Raw genomic sequence first — 22,311 nt, 5'->3', positions numbered from 1 at the left:
CTGACAGATGTTTTAATTGTGCCAGAGGACCGAGGCACACCGTGGTGGAGCTGGAGAAGGCTGGGAAAATCTGAAGGGGACAGGGCACTGTGACCTTCTTTTCTTTGAGTTTTGTGCTTACTAATGCTATTCTATAAGCAGGTAATTTTTATTAACTTACTATGACTAATCCTCCAACGTTGTACAGCTAGATATATGCTCCACTGGTTCCTGACACAGTATGGAAGTGCTGTGTAGTAGCAGTAAGTGATGGTAAAAGGGTTGTTAGATCACCAAACAGGTATCTTTGGAAGATAAGAGTTGGGCATTTTTTTGTCTGTATCTGAAGGATATCCTCCTTGTTCTGGCTTTGTGGCTCATAGATCTGTGCTAAGTGAGGAGTGACTCGTTTCCCATCTGTTCATATTCCGCTTAGTCTTCCCCTAATTAAGAAGCAGAGCCAGAGGGAATTCAATCTGGTATTTGCCATGATCTATCGATCTCTGTCTCTCCTTTCCCCCTCCCTCAACCTCGCTTATATTTTCCTTTTGGAAGAGGAAGATGCTTGAGTTTCATTCTTTATTTCCTTCCCAGTTCCCTACAGAAGCCTCACCTAAGGAGACACCGCAGCTGGGCATGGTGGTGGATCTCCCTTAGCTGAGTTTACTGCTTGAACAAGAGAGCAGAGCGCCCTACGCTGCTTTCTTTAGGCAGGTTCAATCAGCTGTTCTTCCAAGGCATTTGTGCACAGAGGTCTATAGTACACCTCGTTTTACTCACTTTTGTACAAATCATCACTTTACCTATGTGTTCTGGCAAAAGTCATCTGGATCACAGGAGTGTTTTACCAGGTACTGTCTCACAAAACTGCATTTGTCAGTAGGAGACAAGTCTATACAGCCCATCTGATAGCAGTCTGAACTACAGAGCAGTACAATTCAAATAAACGTGCATTTTCAGCCTGTCTGATGAGCACTACTATGTTTCTTATTATTGTCTGCATTAAGATAAAGATGGTTGACTTATAAACTTGGGTTAGATAACCCCAGAATAAGTTAAACTCTTTTACTTGTATAGATATGTCTAAAATCTAATTTTAAAAGAGAAAACCCCACAAACTTTCAACAGTCTTTGTCGTGTAAAGTGCATATTGGACGTCACACATTACATTACTCATATTTTTGTCTGAGATTTCTTACCAGTTATAGGTTTATTAGGGCCTGTGCTTAAAGAGGCTTGAGTGCAATTTGGCCATTCCATGTGTTAACTTACAAGAAACATTTTCCAAAAAAGAATCTCTTTACTTCTAATATATGTACTCTTAATTTGTCAGTATTTGGCAGCATTGAATGGGGCACAGAATGCTTTGATTTATACTTAACATTGTTGGGTCAGACAGGTAAGTTGGCTTTACCTACATCAAAAGGAAAGGATCTTAGTGGTTTTTACGTATTTTTAAATAGCTGTATTGTTTCCCCTTTGAAGTCCCTAAACTCTTCTAGTTTTATCCTTTCAGTGAAGCTGTTCCTTGATCTTACTTGCTAATGATGACTTACCAGTGCAGGCCAATTCTTGTTGTCTTTTTATTTCAAGATGCATTGTCTCATGATCAGGCAACAGCATATGTATTTTATTGAAGACCGATTTCTAACTATAAACAAATATAACTAGTACAACTGAGAGGTAAGATACTTTGCATCATACCTAGAAGCTTTACTTTAGAAGGGATTTGAACTTTTCTCTGTTCACAGAAGTAGAGAGTTAATCATTACAAATAAAACTGTCTACAGACGTAACTTAGCCATCAGCACAAGAAAATAGTAATGCAATTACTAGTAATGAGCACAGTATGATGTAATTAATTTTTTTCAGATTTTTAAACCATACTTCTTTAATAAACTTATGCAAGTATCAAAATAAAGCACAGCAAATAATAATATTAACAATATCCTCCATGTTCCACCCTCCATGTTCCACCTTCTTTCAAACTTCAAAGGAACTACATTGTGTATCTGAAGAGAGCATTATATTGAGGGAGTTATCACAGGAATAGAGAGTAAAAATAAAGTGTCAAAGAGGTTGTTTAATTAGAGGTTGTTTTTATCTTAAACAAGTTTAATGTGTAAACATCTGCTCTTAAACTCTATTACTAGAGTTAGAGTATTGTATAAGGGCATGTCGGTTGCCTGCGTGTGTATGTAAAGGTGCTGCTTAGCATAAAGTTGGTCGGTTTATTCTAACAAATCAATATGCATGTGGTAAAATGATAGCTGTTTGCATTCTTAATTAAGCTTGATATAGATAATTAATAATAAAATAGCCATCTACTAAAAAATAAATGCATTGCCATTTCTAACCCATTAAAGCATTAAGAAACAGTAAAGTGTATGCTAAATAATTATCTACAGATGTATTATATTCTCATATATTTTCAGTATGGTAGTTGTATTTGCAAATTAACTTGTCATTATAGTTAGCAATCGGGCAGAATTCACTTCCATTAGAAAAAAGCTACTGCTGGAATAAACAAGAATCACTAAAAAGTCAATGACTTTACAAGGTTTCCTTCAGTTGATTTAAAATATGTCTAAATTTATTAATTCCTGTTTGAGTCTGACAAGTTTCTATATTTTTTTCTGTCTAGCCTGAATTGTAATGAAAGAAACGTGATAAAAGGAGTACTAGTTGATTCATTCTCTTAGTGTAACAGCTGTTATTTCTTTTTAAGTCAGAATTTCTTATTGCTTATGCTGTCCATATTTTTAAGTGCATCAAGTATCATATTCCATCATGTGGGGGAAAAAAATTTTTGAATAAATTTATGTTTCTTTTGATGGGTTGCTGCATAAATATACCTATATACTAGGTATTCCTGGTTAACGATGGGATGAAAGGAGGTTCCTGGTAAACAGGAAGAACTTTATTTTAATGTCTGACATTTGGAAGAGCTCTTATGAAGACAAAAGGAGACAAAATTTAAGAGCAAATGGTTATAGGAATAGCATTTAGAAGGTTTGAAGTCAAAAGTGGTTATTTTTGTCTTTCTGGCCACGGAATTAGTAACTGAGCTTCAGCAACTGAAAAGTCCAGAGAAGCAGCATCTCTCATGTGTTTTATCTCAGTCAAGACATTGGTAGTAAGATGTTTCATTCATACTGACTACTCCCAGGTCTGAATTTTACTCAAATCTGACAAATCTTTTGGTGAAGAATGTTAAAATGTGCCTCAAGAATATTTGAAATTTTGGAGAATAATGCCAGTTCAGGTCCTCCTTACCATCTTCCCTCTTCCCCTCCTCCTTCAGAGGTCCAGTGGCAGACTAGCAAGTACACATTTTTGCAGCTTTTTGTAGCAAAACAACTTAAGACTCCCTCCAGGTTAATTGCTTTCAAGGTTTATACCACATGGCTTAACAGTTTGAAGACTAGGGTTGTCCAGGAAAAATACATTCAAAAAACTGTGGTTACCGCTTTATTGCAATAGTTAACCTCAGAATAATGCACCTTTTTCTGCTGGGAACAATAACAAATAATTACCCAGTAGCCTTTATTATTGCTAACTGAATTACAGCCTAATAACTTAGCAGTAGTTTAATTCACTACGTACACTAAAAATTACCCATGCCTTAGCTTTTTTCAAAATGAAAAATAATTATTATATTGCATCATATTTTCTAGTTTGTGATGAAAGTAACTGAATTTTCACAATTTTTTTTAAACTTCTGTTATCAGTTCTTCATCTTAAACTATTAAATATATATCCTGGCAATAAAGCCATGACCTGAGTCGAGAATAGAGAGGGTTTCTACAGAGGATGGTTTTTAAGACTTACTCGCTATTTATAATTCAATTTGAAAACTAATGGAGTAGTGTTATCAGGTGTAGCATTAAGCAAATTTGATCCATTTATGATACCCGTTCTCTTGAATATATGTACTTAATGAATTTTATGTACTCTTCTTGTACATAAAAACATTCCAATGGTGGGAAATGAGTTTGAATAGGAAACATCTGAAAACAGGTAAAGAAAACGGCAGTAATACTTAAATTCCTTTCTCTGGTATCTTCAATACCACGTGAAGTGATGGTGTATCAGGACTCACATCTGTTAAAATTGGCTGTCCAAAAGCCAGTGCAGAGAAGGAACTGAATCTGCAATGGTTGCCGCTAAAGACTGATCTGTTCTGATCAGTCTAGAAAAAATGTTTATTCATAAACATTAGGGAAGCAACCAACATCCTTCCTTTCTTTAGTGAATAGAGAGGATAATGGAGAAATACATCACTTTTTATCATAGACATTAGTAATGATTCCAGTTCATTGCACAAGCATAGAAATACACAGGGAGAAGTGCGCAAAGATTTATTTCTCCTACATGTCATAATTAAGGTTTTCATTCTAATAAGACCTTGTAGAGCTGTATGCTTTTGGGTGATTTAAGTTGTTCCTACTACACCTGAGTATTTCAGCTGAACAAAGTAACCTTGTGGGAAAATGTTTTTATTTCATATTAAACTGATTTCGGAAAGCATCCCACATTTGGGATAAGATTTGACTGTGCTGAAGGCCTGTTCAAGTCAATGGGTCTCCAAAATAGAGAGACAGTTGTACGCGTTCAAGTGTCGTCTTAAATTGGGGCTATAGTTGCCCTCATCTCTTGCCTGAGGTTATTTATAATAATTATGGACCTTCTGTCAGTGGGGTTGAATCTTCATGTCCAGCTCCTGCTGAAGTCCATAGAGCTTGTGAACAGATTTATCAATGGTAAAACTTCCAAATAAGACATAGATCCTATAAAAATAAAATGTTGTGGGTTTGGTACCTGGTTGTGGTAGACTGAGCCTATTTGTAACTAGTTTCTGAGAGCATCATTGTTCTCCCAGGTTTGTGATGTAGTTCACAGTGCCTTGTCAAACCACACAAACGTCCATACTCTGGAGCTGAACTTCTATTATTTATAAATCTGCAACACTTACATTTATATATAACATTTTATTAAAACTTTCTGTGAAAGTGGCTTTTCTTCTAGCAGGGAGAAGATTACGCTATGTGAGTGTGGAAGGGGGAAAGTATATTTCAATTTAGCAACAGCTGTTTGTGCAGTATGGTACAATGAGGAACGATAGCAGGAGCTGGGATTTTCTACTGCCAGTAGGGATATACCAAATGGGTACTACAGGTTTACTTCATAAACATAAAAGTGTTCCAGCATTCTGCAGTTAACGTCTTTAACCTTTTCGGGGTATGGTCCATTTTTATGGAAGTGCTCATGGAGTGCAAGAACATTGTTGTGTTTTCTCATGGCTGTGTTACTGCTTTTACTACTATTCACGTATGTAGCAACTGGCATAAACTCTTACTGCTAAAGAAAGATTTTTCCAGCCAAAAGCAAGTTGTTATAATTAGTCTAATTTATTTTTACCGTTCTTAAATGTGAAGAAAACTGATCTGAATACTACTACTTTTCTGAAAAAAGCAGAAACCCTCTTTTGCTATTGTTGAATCATGGCATAGTTTGGGTTGGAAGAGACCTTTAAAGGTCATCTAGCCCAACCTCCCTGCAATGAGCAGGGACATCTTCAACCAGATCAGGTTGCTCAGAGCCCCGTCCAACCTGACCTGGAATGTTTCCAGGGATGGGGCATCTACCACCTCTCTGGGCAACCTGTGACAGTGTTTCACTGCCCTCATTGTCAAAAATTCCTTCCTTAGATCTAGTCTTGAAGCACAAGTAGTCTCAAGCTTCAGTCTAAAAATGGTTACTAATCTCTAGCAGTTTTTATTCTGCTATACAGTCATCAACTAATCTTCCCCTCTTGAGTCTGTAAGAAGGCAGGTCTATGTTACAAAAGGAGGTGCTGTACAATAATATTACTTGCTTAATACTAGATATGAAATCATTGGAATAGCTCTGGTACTAGAACTCAGAAATCTAGCTGTGATCTTGTTTGTGGACCAGATCACACTGGCTTGAGCAAATCCTGCTCAGTTTTAAAGGGATACTGTTACTATGGATTAATCCTCTATTTATAGTTATTGTGGTGTAACAGTGTTCCTTCTGGATTTTTATTTGCTGTATGTTTTCTTTGCAAAAGCTGATAATGAATACGTAACAAAACGCAATAAATTCTCATTCATCATTGTCCTGGTTTCGGCTGGGATAGAGTTACTTTTCTTCCTGATAGCTGGTATAGAGCTGTGTTTTGGATTTGGGATGAAAATAATGCTAATAACATGCTGACGCTTTTAGTTGTTGCTGAGCAGTCAAGGACTGTCCAGGTTCCCATGCCGTACCGTGCCCTGCCAGCGCGCGGGGGGGGTGCACGGGGAGCTGGAGGGGGCACAGCCGGGACAGCTGACCCCGGCTGGCCAGAGGGATGTTCCATACCGTATGGCGTCATGCTCGGTATATAAACTGGGGGGTTGGCCAGGGAGGCGCTGGGGCTCGGGAACTACCTTGGCATCTGTCAGCGGGTGGTGAGCAATGGTGCTGTGCATCACTTGTTTTGTATCTTCTACCATTATTATTATCATTATTATTGTTCTCTTTTTTTCTGTCCTACTAAACTAAGTTTTTTTCTCAAACCATGAGTTCTACCTTTTTTCCTGATTCTTTCCCCATCCCACTGGGGCAGCGGGGGGTGTGCGAAGGGCTGTGTGGTTGTTTTAGCTACCTGCCAGGTTAAACCATGAGTATGGCTTTTGAACCATTGATGGTCAATACCTTCCTCCAAAGTTCTTTTGTCCTCAGAAAGTTTTTGCAGTGATTTGTCAAGATAATGCAATCTGTGATTACATGCTTTGCAGAATTCAGCTCAGTGCAGATGTATTGAAAAAGATTAAAAAATAAATTTAAATGGTTTATATTTGTTCCAATTAAAAGTTGCATATTTATGTCTGACTTGATTTTCTTTTGTTTTAAATCAATTGACAGAATTCATTGACAAGAAGTGCACCCCTTGCCAATGATTCCCAAGCACGCAGTGGTGCCCGCTTTCATACATCTTATGACAAAAGATATATCATCAAAAGTATAACAAGTGAAGATGTAGCAGAAATGCACAACATACTGAAGAAATACCATCAGGTAATACACAAATTATTATCAGGGTGCGGGATCTCAAGTATTATAATGCCAGTCTTTTTTAGAGTGTTAAAAGTTTTACATGAACAATTATGGGAAAGGAGTCACTTCAGACTTTTTCTCTTTTGCATGAGCAATTTATTGTATGTCTGCAATTCACAAGGCTGCGCTCTTCTAAATATCTAAGCTAGCTTTAAGTAAAATGATACGTCTACATGACACAGAGATACTAACTTGGAGGCCATAAGCTCCTTTGCTTTGCTAGGAAGATGGTCTTTCTTTCAGCTAGTGCCAGGCTTGAAGCTACTTTATTCTGGGCTAGCTTGGAGATGTCTGTGTACATGTGTATATGAATGGTGCAGGTGACCTCTTTCTTCTTGGTCTGATCACTGAATGTGCCGTGTTTCACGAGCAACAGATTCCAAACAATAAAAGTTGCATTGTATGAGAAATGAAAAATTGAGTATAATTAATGTAAAATTCCTGCTGATAAAGAAACAGGTTTTTCCAATGCAAATTTCTATAAACAACATTAAAGTCAAAAATGGACAGTGGAGATCTGTCAAATCAGCCTTGACAGCTGTCATACTGTGCCAGTGTACAATGTGTGTGGATGGCACAGGGGGAGCAGAACTTGAGAAATACGAGAAACCTTTATAAAATCAGTGCTCATTTTCTTAGCCCCAGATCTGTTTGAATAAGTTCTAAAGCTGCAGAAATCAGAAAAGCCTCTAAAAGTCATCTAAAGTATGATACCCAAAAGGAGCGAGGTTTTGTCCTTCGTTCCATCTTCCTGCTCACTTCCATGCGTTGGGCCTTCAGGTAAAGACTTCAGGTTATTCAGGGTTGGGAGGTTTTTTTGTTGTTGTTTTTGGTGGTTTTATTTTTTTGTCTTGCAATGTTTAGTGATTTTCTGACAGTTTCAACCAATATATAACGGGAATCTCAAATTCCAGTTTGAAAGCAACACTGGGTGAATATAAAGCACTTGGGCTTGACTTTTTTTTTTTAATACTGTTACTTTTGTAAAACCAGTTTTAAAGCCATCTTTTGAGGTGGAAGGGAGGCAAAAGCATAATTTCAGGGTGCTTGGAATTGAAGGTATTGCCAGCCATCTTTGTGGTGCTGCTTGGCTGTCTCCATCTCTGCTCTTCCTTTGTTGAAGGGAGATCTCTGAATTCCCTCCAAGTCCAGAGTAGCTTGGGAAGCCTTCAGTGAGTTAGATATGAATGCTCTTCTCTGCATGTTGTTCTTCTGTTTAAATCAAATGTAGGACCACCGTGTGTTTGTTTTAACATCGATAAATTTTGTCACTATCAGAAATAGTCATAAGACCATCTTGTAATTACAATTTTACCAAAGATAAATTTTAAATTATTACTAATTGTAATTTGGTCATATTATTTATTAGAGCTTTCCAACTTACAGTTTAGCTTTGATCTGAAAGGATTTTGATCTGTGAAGCAGTGCAACAGAATTAAAGTTTTAGTCCGTTTCATATTTGGTGTTAGAAGCTAGTATTAATGATCCAGATTTTGAGACTTAATCCAGCTGGAAAGTCATACGGCTTTTCAAAACAGTCATTTCCTTTCAAGGGTATCAATGAAGACAGTGCTAACATGAATGAACTTAATCATTTGGAATCTTTTTTCATTAATGCTTTCAAACACCAGGGTTCATAATAGGCTAGGTTACAAGGAGTACTGATCTGAAAGTTATCTGTACCAGGCATCGGATTTCACTTTATACTGGAAAAACATCCACATAAGAATGCAAGCATGCACTTACTATTAGTAACATCTTACGCCTTACTCCTTCAGTATCTTAAAAGGCTTGAGTTTGAAAGCTTTCACTGGTGCCTCCAAAAGATTCATAAAGATCTGACTCGTGTTTTGTTTTGTCTCAGATTGTCTCAGAATTTGAGAGCACTTTACAAAGTGTAGTAAATGCTAACTCAAATACAGAGACAGTTTAATAATTGGACTTTCTAATAAAATTAATTAATTTCAGTATCTTCAGTAATGTGCTGTTAAAAGAACAAAATTGTTCAAATTAATTAAAGAAAACCTAAATTAAGTCCCACTAACTCTGGTGACAGCTGATACTGTGTCCTGTGTGTTGCTTCTGGAAATGGAATGCTTGGAATCATTAGGTACAGCAGCTTGTCCTCCCATTTCTCTAGACGTTTTTCAGGCAAGTGAAGCTTTTCTGAGCCTGCTAGACACTAAGTCAAGAGCACTCATTGTCCTGGTGGGAAAGTTTTAAATAATTCTCTTGACCGAGTCATCCCACACAGATTGGCCTTAGACTACATTTATACTAGGAAACAGTGCAATGCTAGATAACAACCACGGGCGTTTGAGCTCATTAATAGTTTTTTTGTAGTTTTGCTTTGGACCAGCTAGCAGTCTCCCACATAATTCTGGACAAGTCTCAAGGTATTAACTCGGCCCAGTTACTATTCCTACTTAGGAGTTTGAATATGACTATCATGTTTTAAAGGACAGATTAATAATTTGGGTGTGAGTTATCCATTCCAACTAGAACTGATGCCAGAGGACAATCCAAGACCCGTCTAACATCCCTGCTCATTGCAGGGGGGTTGGACTTTGGGACTCCATTCCAACCCAAACTATTCTATGATTCTATGGTTCTAATTCACTAGTAGGGATGTAACTTTAAGGTTCTGTCCGATGGCTTAGTTGCAGTAGTACAAGGCTTTTCAGGTACTGCACTAGTACTCCTGTGGAAATTGTTGTCAGTAACACAAGTTCTCTTGAGTTTGGTTTTATTTTGGCACAGTCTCTTCTGCCAGTAGCATAAATATCAAGTTTCCTCTATTGATGTACATACTTACCTTACTGCCCAGTGTCTTCCTTAATTGTATTTGTTGCTACAGTTAAAGCAGCTAACTGTAATGACAGACAAATGTACCACAAATATGGGGTTTCTAGGGGAAGTTTAGGTTCACTGATCACGAGCAGCTCCCACCACATATGTGAAAATTTCAGTCCCAGTTAAGTGTGCTTCACAGCCCAGGTGTGACTGTGTTTGGGACATCTGCTGGCGTACCCTTCCATCATAGCCTGTGCCAGGCTGCTTCTAGAGCAGAGCTGTATGTGAAGAGTTCAGCCTTCCAAGGAAGGGAGTGTGCAGACATATTTGGACCCAGGTATATAGTGCAGGGATTAGCCTGAGAGGAGTAACCTTTCTCAGGTGCATGAAGACTAGGGAAGTGATTCATGTGGATTTTAGAAGACTCTTTCTCCCTTGTTAGAGATCTAGTACACCCAAAGGACCTGAAGTTAGATCATCTATCCATTATGAATAGTAACTTAACCCTTGGTATCTTGCACCCTCTTTCACCTGCCCGAGAAGGCAGTAATTATCTTCCAGTTACTTCTGACATGATTGTGTGTAAAATTCATGCCATTTATGATAGATCATCTCTTTCCTCTCTCTTTCTTAGGCTTCCCCCCGCCCCCGCCGTACAAACTCATTCCAGGTTTCTTCCACAGGTTGAAATTCTGAATGAGTTTCATTTAAACCGTGATATTTACTCACCCATTTCCTTATTAAGGCTAACAGTTCCAAGATGATAGAATCATTCTAGACCTCAGAAGTAAGTACCTGTCCTTGCTTAGGGACCAAATAAGCCTTATCAGACATTTTCCAAGACTGCTTGAACTACTTAACAATAAATGCAAGAGGATATCTATCTTTAAAGAAAGAATACTGGGAAGGGCACCGTGTCAAGTCAAAAGTGTTAGAGACTGGATATGTTCTTCATTCACCAAAAGAGTCTTCATCGCTGGCACTTGCAAAATAGTTGTCATTCTCCTTGCACCATTTTGAGCTACGAAGCTACGATGAGGCATCTGGGAGTTAGTGTGATCAGCAGAGAAATGTAGCAGGGAAGTTTTCCCATGAACACCTCCAAAATCCAGCTCCACGTACCAATGATTTTTTTGTGCACCCACCAAAAGGTTAGAGACAGACATGTAGACTGCCACTGGAAAGTAGAAATAAAGGTTATTTTATCAGTAACTGGAGGTCATGGAGATGTATAGTCCACAAATCCATCCAGTTCTTTCCATCCTTCCTCTCTCCATCTGTCTGAAGGTGCAATAGCCCATCTGTTCTTTGGAGCTGTGAGGAACTGAGGTTACAGTTACACAGTCTGTATACTCAGTTATTTACAAAAGGAGCAGGAATTGTGCATAGCCTGTAAACACTTGTAAGCCTAAAAATACCAAGTCTAGATTGCCTGGTTTTTAATTAACTAAAGTTATAATGGACATGACTGTAAGAGAAATCAGGTTATTTTCAGGAAACAGTGTGGCTAGTAACTTGTTAGGAGTGAAAATAAGTTAGTTCGACTGAGTTGTTAGCTGTCTCCTTTCTGGGTAGAGTTCTATTGCAATACCACGTGGCACTTTTCAAAGGTAACCAAGTCAGATGTATCCCAATTTACAGTAGTATTACTACTATTTAAAATAATTTTTTTAAAAATTATCAAGAGTAAAAGCAAAAATATTAAATTGCAAGCCTAAGGCTACATACTAGAAATGTGTAAATAACTAGAAGTGAACCAGGCTTGAAGGAGTGTCAGGAGAAGCTACTCTAGAAACAGCGCATATATATATATATATATATATATATATATATATATAAAGTATGTATAGCAATTCCAGATTAAAACTGTTGAATTGTAAGTAATAGTCCTGACAGTTGTAAATTACAGTTGCTATCCAAAATTATGAGTTCCATTCATTCGTTTACCCTGTCTGATGTGATGCCTTTTTTTTTTTTCAGTGGCAGTCAGGCCTACAACCTCAGACAGATGGTGAACGCTTCAGTCTAAACACTGACGCTTTCTGTCAGCTCATCAGATGAGTCTGACGCTTTTAGTACTGAGTAGGAACACTAGGGATCGTTATTTTCTCTTTCAAAGTTTTTTAAAAAAAAGAAAACGACACTAAGCCCACCACTTCTACACAAACAGAGGGGAATAAGGTCTTTCCATGTGCTTGAAGTTGCAAAGCATCTTGTTGTTTATGACTAGATTATAGAGTCCATCGTGTATAGACCAGGTTTCCATTTACATTTAAAGAGAAAATGGCCTAGAGCATGAACCAGCTAGGTTTCTAAGTGTTATGGTAAATACAAGTATATATGACATGTTGGGTTCTTATGCTGTGAATTTCTGTGCTAACCAGTTTTTAACTACGGTAGTATTTTCTGATACATAGTGTAAAATGCTGGTTTTGAGTCACTTTTAATGATAATTTGCAATTGATTTGGGCTGCTTGTATTATCGTTATACTGTCAGTTAGTAGAACTCTTCTCGCTACTCTTCAGGCGTTACTTCAGCTGAATATCATTTACTTGTCAAAGGCACTAGAACCATCGTTATGCTCAAAAGGGTTAGACTTTGAAATATTAGAAAAGTCTTTCCTATATGGGCTTACCCGCTCTCAGACATAGTTTGACCATTTAACATTGTGTAGGTTAATCAAGCATGTTCATGTTAAATAGTATTTGAGGACAAAAACAAATATTCATTTGAAATATCTCCAAAGATAGTGCTGTTTTGTTTTAAACTTATGCTCCTGACCCCATGAGCATGGACCATAAAACTGGTGTTAAACCTACCGCTCCCTTTGGCATTGTTGAAGGACAGCTCAGCAAAGTCATCTGTGATTATAAGTGCGTTGCCAGGATTTCACCCTGTGTTTAAGGAACAGGTAACACCCTGCTTCTTCCTAAAGGAAGACTTTTCATTTCTGCATATAGTCAAGCTATGTTTATATGTTTCTTTTGGATGTATTTTCCTATGAAAAAAAATGTATTGGGTAATTTACGGAAAATACAGAATATGCTAACGTGTATATGTAGACATTTTATAAACTACAAATATGATTTTCACGGGCAAAAAGCAGTGACAGTTGAGTAAAATTCTGTAGGCAGATGTTCTAGTTTCTGAAATGTCTGAATCAAGACACCCTGTCCTTCCTAGTGAGCTAAACTTGCTTTAAATTGGTGTGAGTTGATGTAAAAGTAGAATCCTGTGCTCTTTGAGAATAGGTGACAGGCAGGATGGAAATTTTTAAAAATAAAATGAAAGCAACTTGAGTGAGTCAGAAAAAAACAACACCTTTTGCACATCTTTTTTTTTTTCTTTTTCGTTAAAATGGACTTCAAAAGGGATTCATTATTCTGCAGTGCTAATGCCCAGGTGACTTCAGTAAAGAAAAGAAACTGCGAAGCCACCTCAAAGCAGGTGAATTAGAGGGAATTGCTAGCGTACAAGCCTTCCAGTATAAAACTACTCATGAGTATAGGTACCCTTTAGGTTTTCTGTAGGTGGCTGTCCCTGTTGACTGCGTGTTCTCTTCCCTACACAGGTAATTGTATGCAGAACTGACACCTATTGCGCTGCCTGTTTGTCTCCCTGGCAACCAGCAGAAATAGTGAATAGTGGTAAAGGAGAGGGACTGCCCATTTACCGGAGGCAGCAAACAGCGGAGTGATGGGGAAATGAATGGGAAGAAAGGAAAGAATAGAACGAGCTAAAAAGGGGAGATGACAGCATAGAGGAGAAAACAAAAACAGGGGGGGAAAAAATGACCTGAGCTTCTGAAGAGGAAAAAAATACGAAAGAAACAGGAAGGCAAATGAAAAAAAAACAGACAATAAGGTGAAAGAAGGGGAAATCGCACCAAGAACGGGGTTCAGGGCTGCACAGGAATCAAGGAACAGCACAAGGCTATTGAGCGGGAGGTAGGAGAAAACATTCAAATCATAAATAGATGGAAAAACGTTACTGTAGCCTAAAAGCAATTTTGTCACAGAAGTGATGATGACATAGGCTGGAGAATACCCGAGAAACAAAGGTGGGGACTAGGTGTCCGGAGGTTTGCACTGAGATAAGCTGACATTAAGCCAGTAGGTTGCTAAAAGCAGAGCTACATTTAAGTCTGTGTCGTCCTCCTTCCACGTCATTACTTGCACGGGTGATTAATGGCTTGCTTCCCCCTGCTCTTCCCCCCATTTCTTCATGAGTTACATCTGTACATACCACAAAAAGAAAGGAAAAGGTAGGTAAAAAGTCAAAGCAATGCAATATATTGTACTATTATTTAAATGCAAATGCTCATAAAGAAGGATGTATATCATATAACGGTGACCCCGACTCTCTATATGTCCTAAGCTAGTAAGAGGTGAAGATTTATGGGAGGTTTGCAAAGAAACGCAGCCGAGGAAAGCCCTCGGCCAGCTCCTGCTGTGAATCGAGCGGCTGGGTAACGTGGCTATCACATTAGCTCTGCTAAGATAACTGACCTATGAAGCAGCTTTCATATGGAAAACCAGGAGAAGCAGAAAAAGTAGAGATGAGAATATACATTCTCATCCAAACAGACTGCATTTCACCTGCATCCATGGGCCCGCTGTTCCTATTAGAGAGGTGACCCTGAAAACAGGAAACTCATTGGTGTGGGTATTAGATGGAATTCAGCCTGTGCAAAAGGGCCATACATACTATAGACTGGAACCGTTATCCAAAAACACATCGGAAAACTTCACTGAAAGACGTGAAATTTCGTAGGTGAATGTCTCGCTATGCAAAATGGCAGAATGGACTTGGCTGCCCTGGCTTTCTTGAGGCCTGGGTTTCACCAGCAGATGTTTTCTATATATTTATTGTATTTTATATATATAAGCGATTGTTGCTGTGCAGAGCACTTTCAGAAGAAATCAGCAGGCCCAGTGACTCATTTGATTGCAGCAGTACCAAGTATAACGTTCCTGGTAGCAGATCTGCAGCCTAGATGATCACATGCGGTGGTGACATTTAGAGTACATTGCACTTTGAAGTAAAACGAAGCACTGGCCCAAGTGTGAAACAACATGAAACATAAGGCTGTGAATCATGGGGCTTGTATCTTAAACCCTGTATATTTACTGAACGCTTCCTTAAATGAAATTACTTTCTTACATGACTTACTAGAAGAAAACAGCTTTATATGCCTTGAAAATCTGTAACTTTCTGTTGCGTGCTGTAGTTCAGCTAATTAATCCTTTCAATGTGTCACATAAGTACCCAATGGATAATTTTCTGTGATGTTACTAGGGCTCAAGAAAATAGCAGTAATCGGAATATTCTGAAACATGACTTAACTCTGGACAGCTTCTCTGGGGAGTGATTCCACATGCCCACACACATGCACACACAACACATTGGTGGAGGATATCTTTGATTGCAGGCAAGAGGATTTGAAAGTTGGGCCCAAAAAAGGAGTATGAACTTTTTGTCCTTCGCAATGTCCCAAATGTTTTAAAATAATTATATCATTTGTCACATAAGCGTTTGGTAGTTCAAGCATGATTGCCTTAATCACGATGTAGAAAATAATGAAAAAATATATAAAAGGGTAACAGAGAATGAGCATGTTGTGTATTTCTGAATTAATCCGTGCAAAATTGTAAGAAATAGGACTGTGGCTACTTGTGAGAAATAGGAATGTTGAGGTTTCACCTAGAACTGAGATATATATATAACTCAGGATTTAGTCTTCACCGATATCAAATCATTCCACAGATTATCATCAAAGGGAGGAAGATAAATAGCAGAAAGGGGGATTTTACCCTGTGTTTTTCCAAAAAGAGCCCAAAATGGCATAACTTATTTGCCAATAAATTATATGCACTATGTTATCTTTTAGTCATCCTGATATCTTAGTAGCATTGCCATGGGGAAGCGAGAAGCTAAGAATCTTATTTTTCCTGTAAAATGAGATAGGAAAAGTTCTGTTCTTATTAAGTAATCTTGAAGCTGTATTTATACAAAAAAATAGTTAGATTATAGGGTCATAAAGAATTTCTTACTAATTTTGAGCTTTAAGCACGGGGTTCAAGAGAGCGCAGAAAATTATGTATTTGAAAACTCTGCTGCACGGCTGATAAACTGTGTCAACATGTTGATGATACTTAATTTTGTTAACAGTAATATTGTCCTCATGCTGTGCAGAAAACTGAAAATTGTCTGAATTAACAAAAAATGATGGGGTGTTTATTATAACACTCTTTAAAAAAAGATTATTTTTGTTACTGCATATAAGGACTTGTAAATGTGTTAGCTAAGTATTGTAGATTTGTTTAGCAAGGCTGCTTGATAGAATTGTTTTAATGTTCTTTTTAGAAAGAGTTAACATAAAGGAGTGAAGGTCTTTTCTTTCACTGAAATTTAGCAGTCCTGTTAAGCATGTACCGGCTTATTTTCTAGGCTCACTTTTATTCCAGCTGTGAGTGGGAAACTTCAGGAAATCATTCCTAAAAAGCACCTTGAGGTGACTAAATTGCTACTTCATTTATATCAAGATGGACAAATTGAAACTCTGCCAACCACAGTCACCAGTGCAAGTCCTGCTGGACTCCCACCCAAACAGATGACACGTTTTGCCTCCTCTGTGATGCAGATATGGGGGATTGATAGTTTCAAAGGTAGGAAGTTCTAGACCAACCTTGTAGATGCTGAAAGCAAGTGGCATTCCTCCCTCTTTCCTTTGTCTCCCCATCAGGATAAGAAATGCTGTCATGGGAAGCACTGAAACCGTTTTAGGGGCTTTTCTTTACATTGCAGTGGCATGAGTATCTGCAGTCAGCAGCAAGTAGGAAGGAACTGTTGTGGTACATGGGCTGCTTTGAGAAAGTCTCTTAGAAGTCTGCAAGAACACTGCCAAGTCCCTTTTTATCAAGTGAAGGGCCGTAGTAGCAGAGCTATTAATGTCCTGTGTTGCATGCTAGTAACAAGTGCCCTTCCAGAAGACTTGTTTGCAAAATACTGAAATGAAACAACAGCGTTAGCAAATGGCTGACCCTAACTTACAAATAGGACTTAAGCGACTCTCATTAATTGCAGTTTTTGCCTTGTCACATGATAGAGAACAGTTTGGGTGGGGGTTGTATACTGCTAACCAAAGGATCTATTTTATGTTATTGCAGTGGGTGTGTTGCACATGTTCTGTGTTAATGACACTGCTGTTTTACGGATGGGGACACTCGGGATGAGAAAGGTTAAAACTGGAGAGTTAGCAGTAGCTAGGGTTGAAGAGATGGTTTAAGTGTCAAGCCTGTACCCTAGCAGCTGAGAGGAAAGGCAGGGGATTATTAGCCTCGCTGCCGTTCCTTCATGTGGCACAAACTCTGTATGATTTCTGATAAAATCTGCATCTCAGATCCCCATATGGAAAACTGGAAAAATAGTATTTCTTTCACTGCACAGGAATTCAAATTCTCTAGTTAAGAGCCATAAGATTAGGAATGAATGGATCCGTTTAACAGTTGAGTGGCCTGAAATTCTGTGGCACTAAACTCTTCTGGGAAGCTCAATTCCTTTTTATCATCATTGCAGAAATTAATCATCTCACTAGAGAATGTAAATGTTTTTGTGGCAACAACCCTTCCCACCTCCTAAAGCATTGGAAAAGTATTTACCCTTAGGCTATGTGCCACGTACTTGATGGTTATAACAAAATAATCAATGTAGTTTGAATAATCGGGATTAGTATTTTAAACAAGTTTTCTGTAACCTCAGCATTAATAGTACTCATTTCACTTCATGATCAGATCTTTAAGAGAAATTACTGATGATCAGAATGAGCTATGTATCCTGTAACTCATTATAACTGCTCTGTAAGGTTGGTAACGGCCCTATGATTGAAAATTCTTCAAGAACTCCATCTTACAATTCTGCGTCTGTTAAAACCAGAAGTGCTTCTCAGATGCAAGATGATCAATCTTTGTGCACTGCTTAGGACTGACATTGCTTTTATGGCCTTTTACTGTTAAGCTTCTTTGTATTTTGGAGCATAAAAACATATTTTCTTCCTAAGGTTCTGATTTGCATTCACTGAGCCTCTGCAGCAGCTTGAGCTGTTTGGCCCATTAATAGGCAGTTTGAGCTTAAAAATGCTACGCTGTGAAGTAGCACGTCTGTGGCACAACTACATGTTCTCTGCTTCAGGGCTTGTGTCCCCCAGAACAGCTACAGGGCAGACAGAAAGGGGTGTTACAGCCCAGATTGTGCCAGCAAGATTCATCAGAGCTCGTGTGTCAGAGTTGTTAGTCAAAATTCTGTTCAATTCACAGTCAACAGTTTCCGTCTTTGTTGTTCATTCACTTTGTTTCTTGCTGGACAGGATTGTTTTCAGGAGTCTTAAATCTTTCTCGTTTTATTTTCCCATTTGGAAAAGGAAAGTCTGTATGTGATATGAGCGGATTCCAGTATTAAGTTAGTGAGAGAAATTCTTTAAAATTAACAGAGGAGCCTAAAATTGCAAAATCTCCATGGTTCCAAGAGCTTTGTAATATTATTTGTTACCAAATACTAACTACCTTTGTTAAACAATTCAAATTGTTTATTCAGTTAACTTGTTCTAAAGTCTCCTGTATGTTAGAATAATGTATTTCTAATAACCAGGTCAATCTGGCACAAAAGACATAGCAGCTTCAGTATTTAATGAATATTTAAAAGCTGATCTGCTTTAAAAGCTGACTGTTGGTTAATTTTCATGTTCCCTATTTGTAGCTTGAATTTTTAAATTTTCTCCAAGTTCCTCTGTTTGAGACTTGGTAATAACAGAACAAGGAAAGCTGGTGAGTCCTTTTCTGGTTTGCATCATTGTGGCTTAACTTTTCCTTGGTTCCACAAAATGTGACTGGATGCGTTTGGTTTGAGTTGGTTTTAGGATTAATACAGTATGGACATTTTTATTCTGAGAATAAATACTCATTCTTCAATAGTTCTCGTCATCAATGTGGTCTGTACTTTTTCTGCTTCCTCCAGTAGTCTTTCCAATAGGACTTCAAACTATTAGTTGTAAGGCAAGTGATTTAAAAAAAAAAACAAAACTGTTTTAGGGGCAGGTGGCAAATCTTTTCAAGGTTAATAGCCCATTTATAATGGAATACGGTGACCTTAAGGAAATATAATGATTCGTAAACAAAGAAATACAGGGATCTTGCACTTCACTGCTCAACTCTATTGACCCTGAAATGCAGCCATCACGTGGGAACTAGCAGAAAGTTGGTGATAATAAATAATACTCCTTGCTGGTGACAGCACCATAAATGTTTATCATAATAAACAAATATCGAGAATGGAGAAACATACAAATTAAATATAATCTGGGACAACAGAGTACAAAATACAGCAGCGTGATGTTCAAAAAAATATTTCTGTTTTTTGACATCAGTACCAAATATGTTATCTGCACTAGGCATGATTTTTGGACCATAAAAGTGGAAAGGTCTGTCAAATGGAGCCTGCTTTTTCTATGAGATTGTCTGTAGAAGTCACACGTTATAAGTTAAGCAGTTCAAGATTTTAATTTTTAAACACTGTCCTAAAAGCAAGATAACCTCCTGATGTGGGGTTTTCTTTTGGCATGATTTTTTTGAAGGTTTGTCTCCACACAAATGCATATTCAGTAAATTAATGTGTCATTTCTGGCTGCTTTATCTTTAAAAATGTATAAATATCTATTTCTATAGTATGTATCCATCCTCATTTCTGTTTTTTTTCTTTTGCTCCTGCAGTTTATTGTGGAGTGTCATGGGAATACACTTCTTCCCCAGTTTTTGGGCATGTACCGGCTTACTGTTGATGGAGTGGAAGTATATATGATCGTTACGAGAAATGTGTTCAGCCATCGTTTATCTGTTTATAGAAAATATGATTTAAAGGTGAGAAATAACTGCCGATGAAATAACTGACAAAGTAGCTGAAAATTTTTACTTATAAATGTTAGATTATCCCAATGCTTGAATATTGCTCAGAATTTTAATTAATTTAAAATCATGTTATATAAGAACCAGCATTATCTGGTTTACTTCTGCATCTAGGTGTAGCAACACTGAAGGATGGTTTTACAGAAATTGTACAAATTTATTTGTATTTTGCATTTTTAAATGGTGCAATTTAACTGGGTATGTTTGTTAAATGTAACTAATGGTTAAAGGTAAAAACCTTCACACAAGTACAATAATAATTCTGCTTCCTTAGGTTTTTATCAATATTATGGAAAGCCACAGCTGATTCTGCAGAGGGCTTTTATGAAATCACTAAATATCGTCATCATTTAAACCAATAAAATGCTACTAACAAAGTACATCACTACTAAAAAAACTTCATATTTCATTCTATATTTTAAAACTAATTCAAGTAAAAAAGAGAAGGTTTTTAAAAAACAAAATTTCTGTTGCTTTTATCATAAGGTGTGTTTTAGTTTTATTTCACAAAGTTTATCTGCTCATTGTAATTTTGCCAATAGTTAATATACAGTGCTTTCAATGAATGCCTAAAATACAGTCTTAGTCTTTCTGCCTAGGGGACTGTATTTTAATTTCCTCCATAAAGTCTCCCCTTGGAAACCTACTTCTTTCTAATACATTTATTTTCTATGTGTTGAACCACTAACTGCTTCTGCAAACTTGTTTTAAGATGTTTATTCATCATTCTATATTAAGAGATTTGCAATGCTACATACTGCACCATCCTTTCCTACTGTCAAGTATCTACCCAGCAATTGGTTAGATGGTTGACTGAACATAGTTTATAAGAACTGATTTCCAGATTGTCAACAATTGACATTTTGGTATTTAGTATTATTGAGAGCAGAGTTTACCCGAGAAAGATATTTTTTTATTTGAGAGAACTGTATGTGTGTTAGAGCATTATGATATCCAGATGCCTTTAAAAAGGAACAAAAGCACAACAGAGAAAAAAAAAAATATCTACAGTACATTCTCAGCATTGGTGTCAACAGCTCTTGCTATTATTTACCTCTGTCAATGCTTCTGTACTCTATATTCAGTTTGTCCAGCTAGACAGAATTGCTTTAAAGATAAACTCTTCTTGCAATTTAAACTTAACATTAATATCATGTTATTCTTCAAAACAAACCCCTTCACTGAGCAGATTTATAGTGACACTGCATATATTATAAAGCACTTTTTCTTTATTTTCATTGCTACAGCATCTGCATTTGTAGGTTGAGTCCTTTTTCATATGTGCATATTTTTGACACCAGCTTAGAGCTCACTTGTAGCACAAGTTTCCACCTGTGCAGATACTAAGAAAAAGAGACCACACATCAGCACGGGATTTCAAAGGTATTTTCCTGGCCAATGAGGTTTATTAAAAATTTATATTAAAATTACTTCAATGTCAAATTTGGCAATCTCCCTAATTTTTACTGTTGTAAATCCACTTGTTTTCCTCTGGTTTGGTTTTCAGATTATCTTTTTTTTCAGGCCCAATAGTCTTTTGGAGCAGTCTGTTGGAGCACAGAATACAACATAAAGGGTGTATCATCAATAAACTAAAATGGCAGACTTTTACTGGGCTTTATTATCATTTAACAGTATAATGCAATTAAATCCTTGCTTGCTGGGCCATACATAATAACCTAAAAGGTACTGTCCCGTTTATCTCTTCTGTCCATCCTTTCTAAGTTTTCTAAGTTTCTCTCTGCAAACAGAATAAAACATGGTATAAAAAGATGTGGTTGGGAATCCGCACGTTCTTTAAACTAGCATGACTCCATTCCAGCACTTCTTTACACAACGCACACCTTCCAACAAACGATAGAGCTAATTTACCCATCTTTCAATGTCCAAGTATCATGTTTATAGTTGTTATTTCTTGCAGTGCTATTATGTGATAAACAAATGCTGGGTACTTAAAGGTGTGGTCCTGCTCCAAGAAATTTACAAGGAAATATATACAGCCATTTTTTTGTCACCCCTGGCTTATTCAGAAAGCACCATATTGCCTACTGGTTTTAAGCTAAAAAATAAATTTTCAAAAAAAACTAAATTTCAAAAATGTCTTTGGCAAGCACTGTAAATCTTGTGAATCCACAGTTGGTCTCATCTCCTCTTTTGACTTCATGTTGCTGTGAGGTGCATTGTTCTTGTTTGTACTTTGTGATCTTTTAAATATTTTTATGTTTTTATGTTGTGTGACATCCTGTTCAAACGTATATTGCATATGTTCGAATAGTTATATAGAATAGGCTACTCCATAACCATACAGCTGAATTGGCACAAAAAGATGAGAAGTCTGCCAAGCAAACTGAACTTCCAGGGTGATAGTCTCAAAATGAGGACAAGACAATGAGGAAGAAGCTCCAGCAGTCAGGAGGACAATAGATGTAGCGCATTTGAGCATTTAATTCATCTTTT

At 37.4% G+C, this 22,311-nt stretch overlaps 1 protein-coding gene across 1 annotated transcript in view; it reads left to right on the top strand.

The window, feature by feature from the left end:
* Positions 1 to 22,311, top strand: part of PIP4K2A (phosphatidylinositol-5-phosphate 4-kinase type 2 alpha) — a 53,293-nt gene that overhangs the window by 13,327 nt on the left and 17,655 nt on the right. Inside the window, exons 3-4 of the mRNA XM_081996715.1 lie at positions 6,913 to 7,065; positions 19,663 to 19,809. Coding sequence (XP_081852841.1) covers positions 6,913 to 7,065; positions 19,663 to 19,809 — 300 coding nt within the window. The remainder of the gene's footprint in view (positions 1 to 6,912; positions 7,066 to 19,662; positions 19,810 to 22,311) is intronic.

The sequence above is a fragment of the Phaethon aethereus genome, assembly GCF_964289735.1.
Source record: "Phaethon aethereus genome assembly, chromosome: 2".
Lineage (NCBI taxonomy): Eukaryota > Metazoa > Chordata > Aves > Phaethontiformes > Phaethontidae > Phaethon > Phaethon aethereus.
The sequence above is the reverse complement of the archived record's forward strand: the minus strand, read 5'-3'. Positions and strand labels throughout refer to the sequence as shown.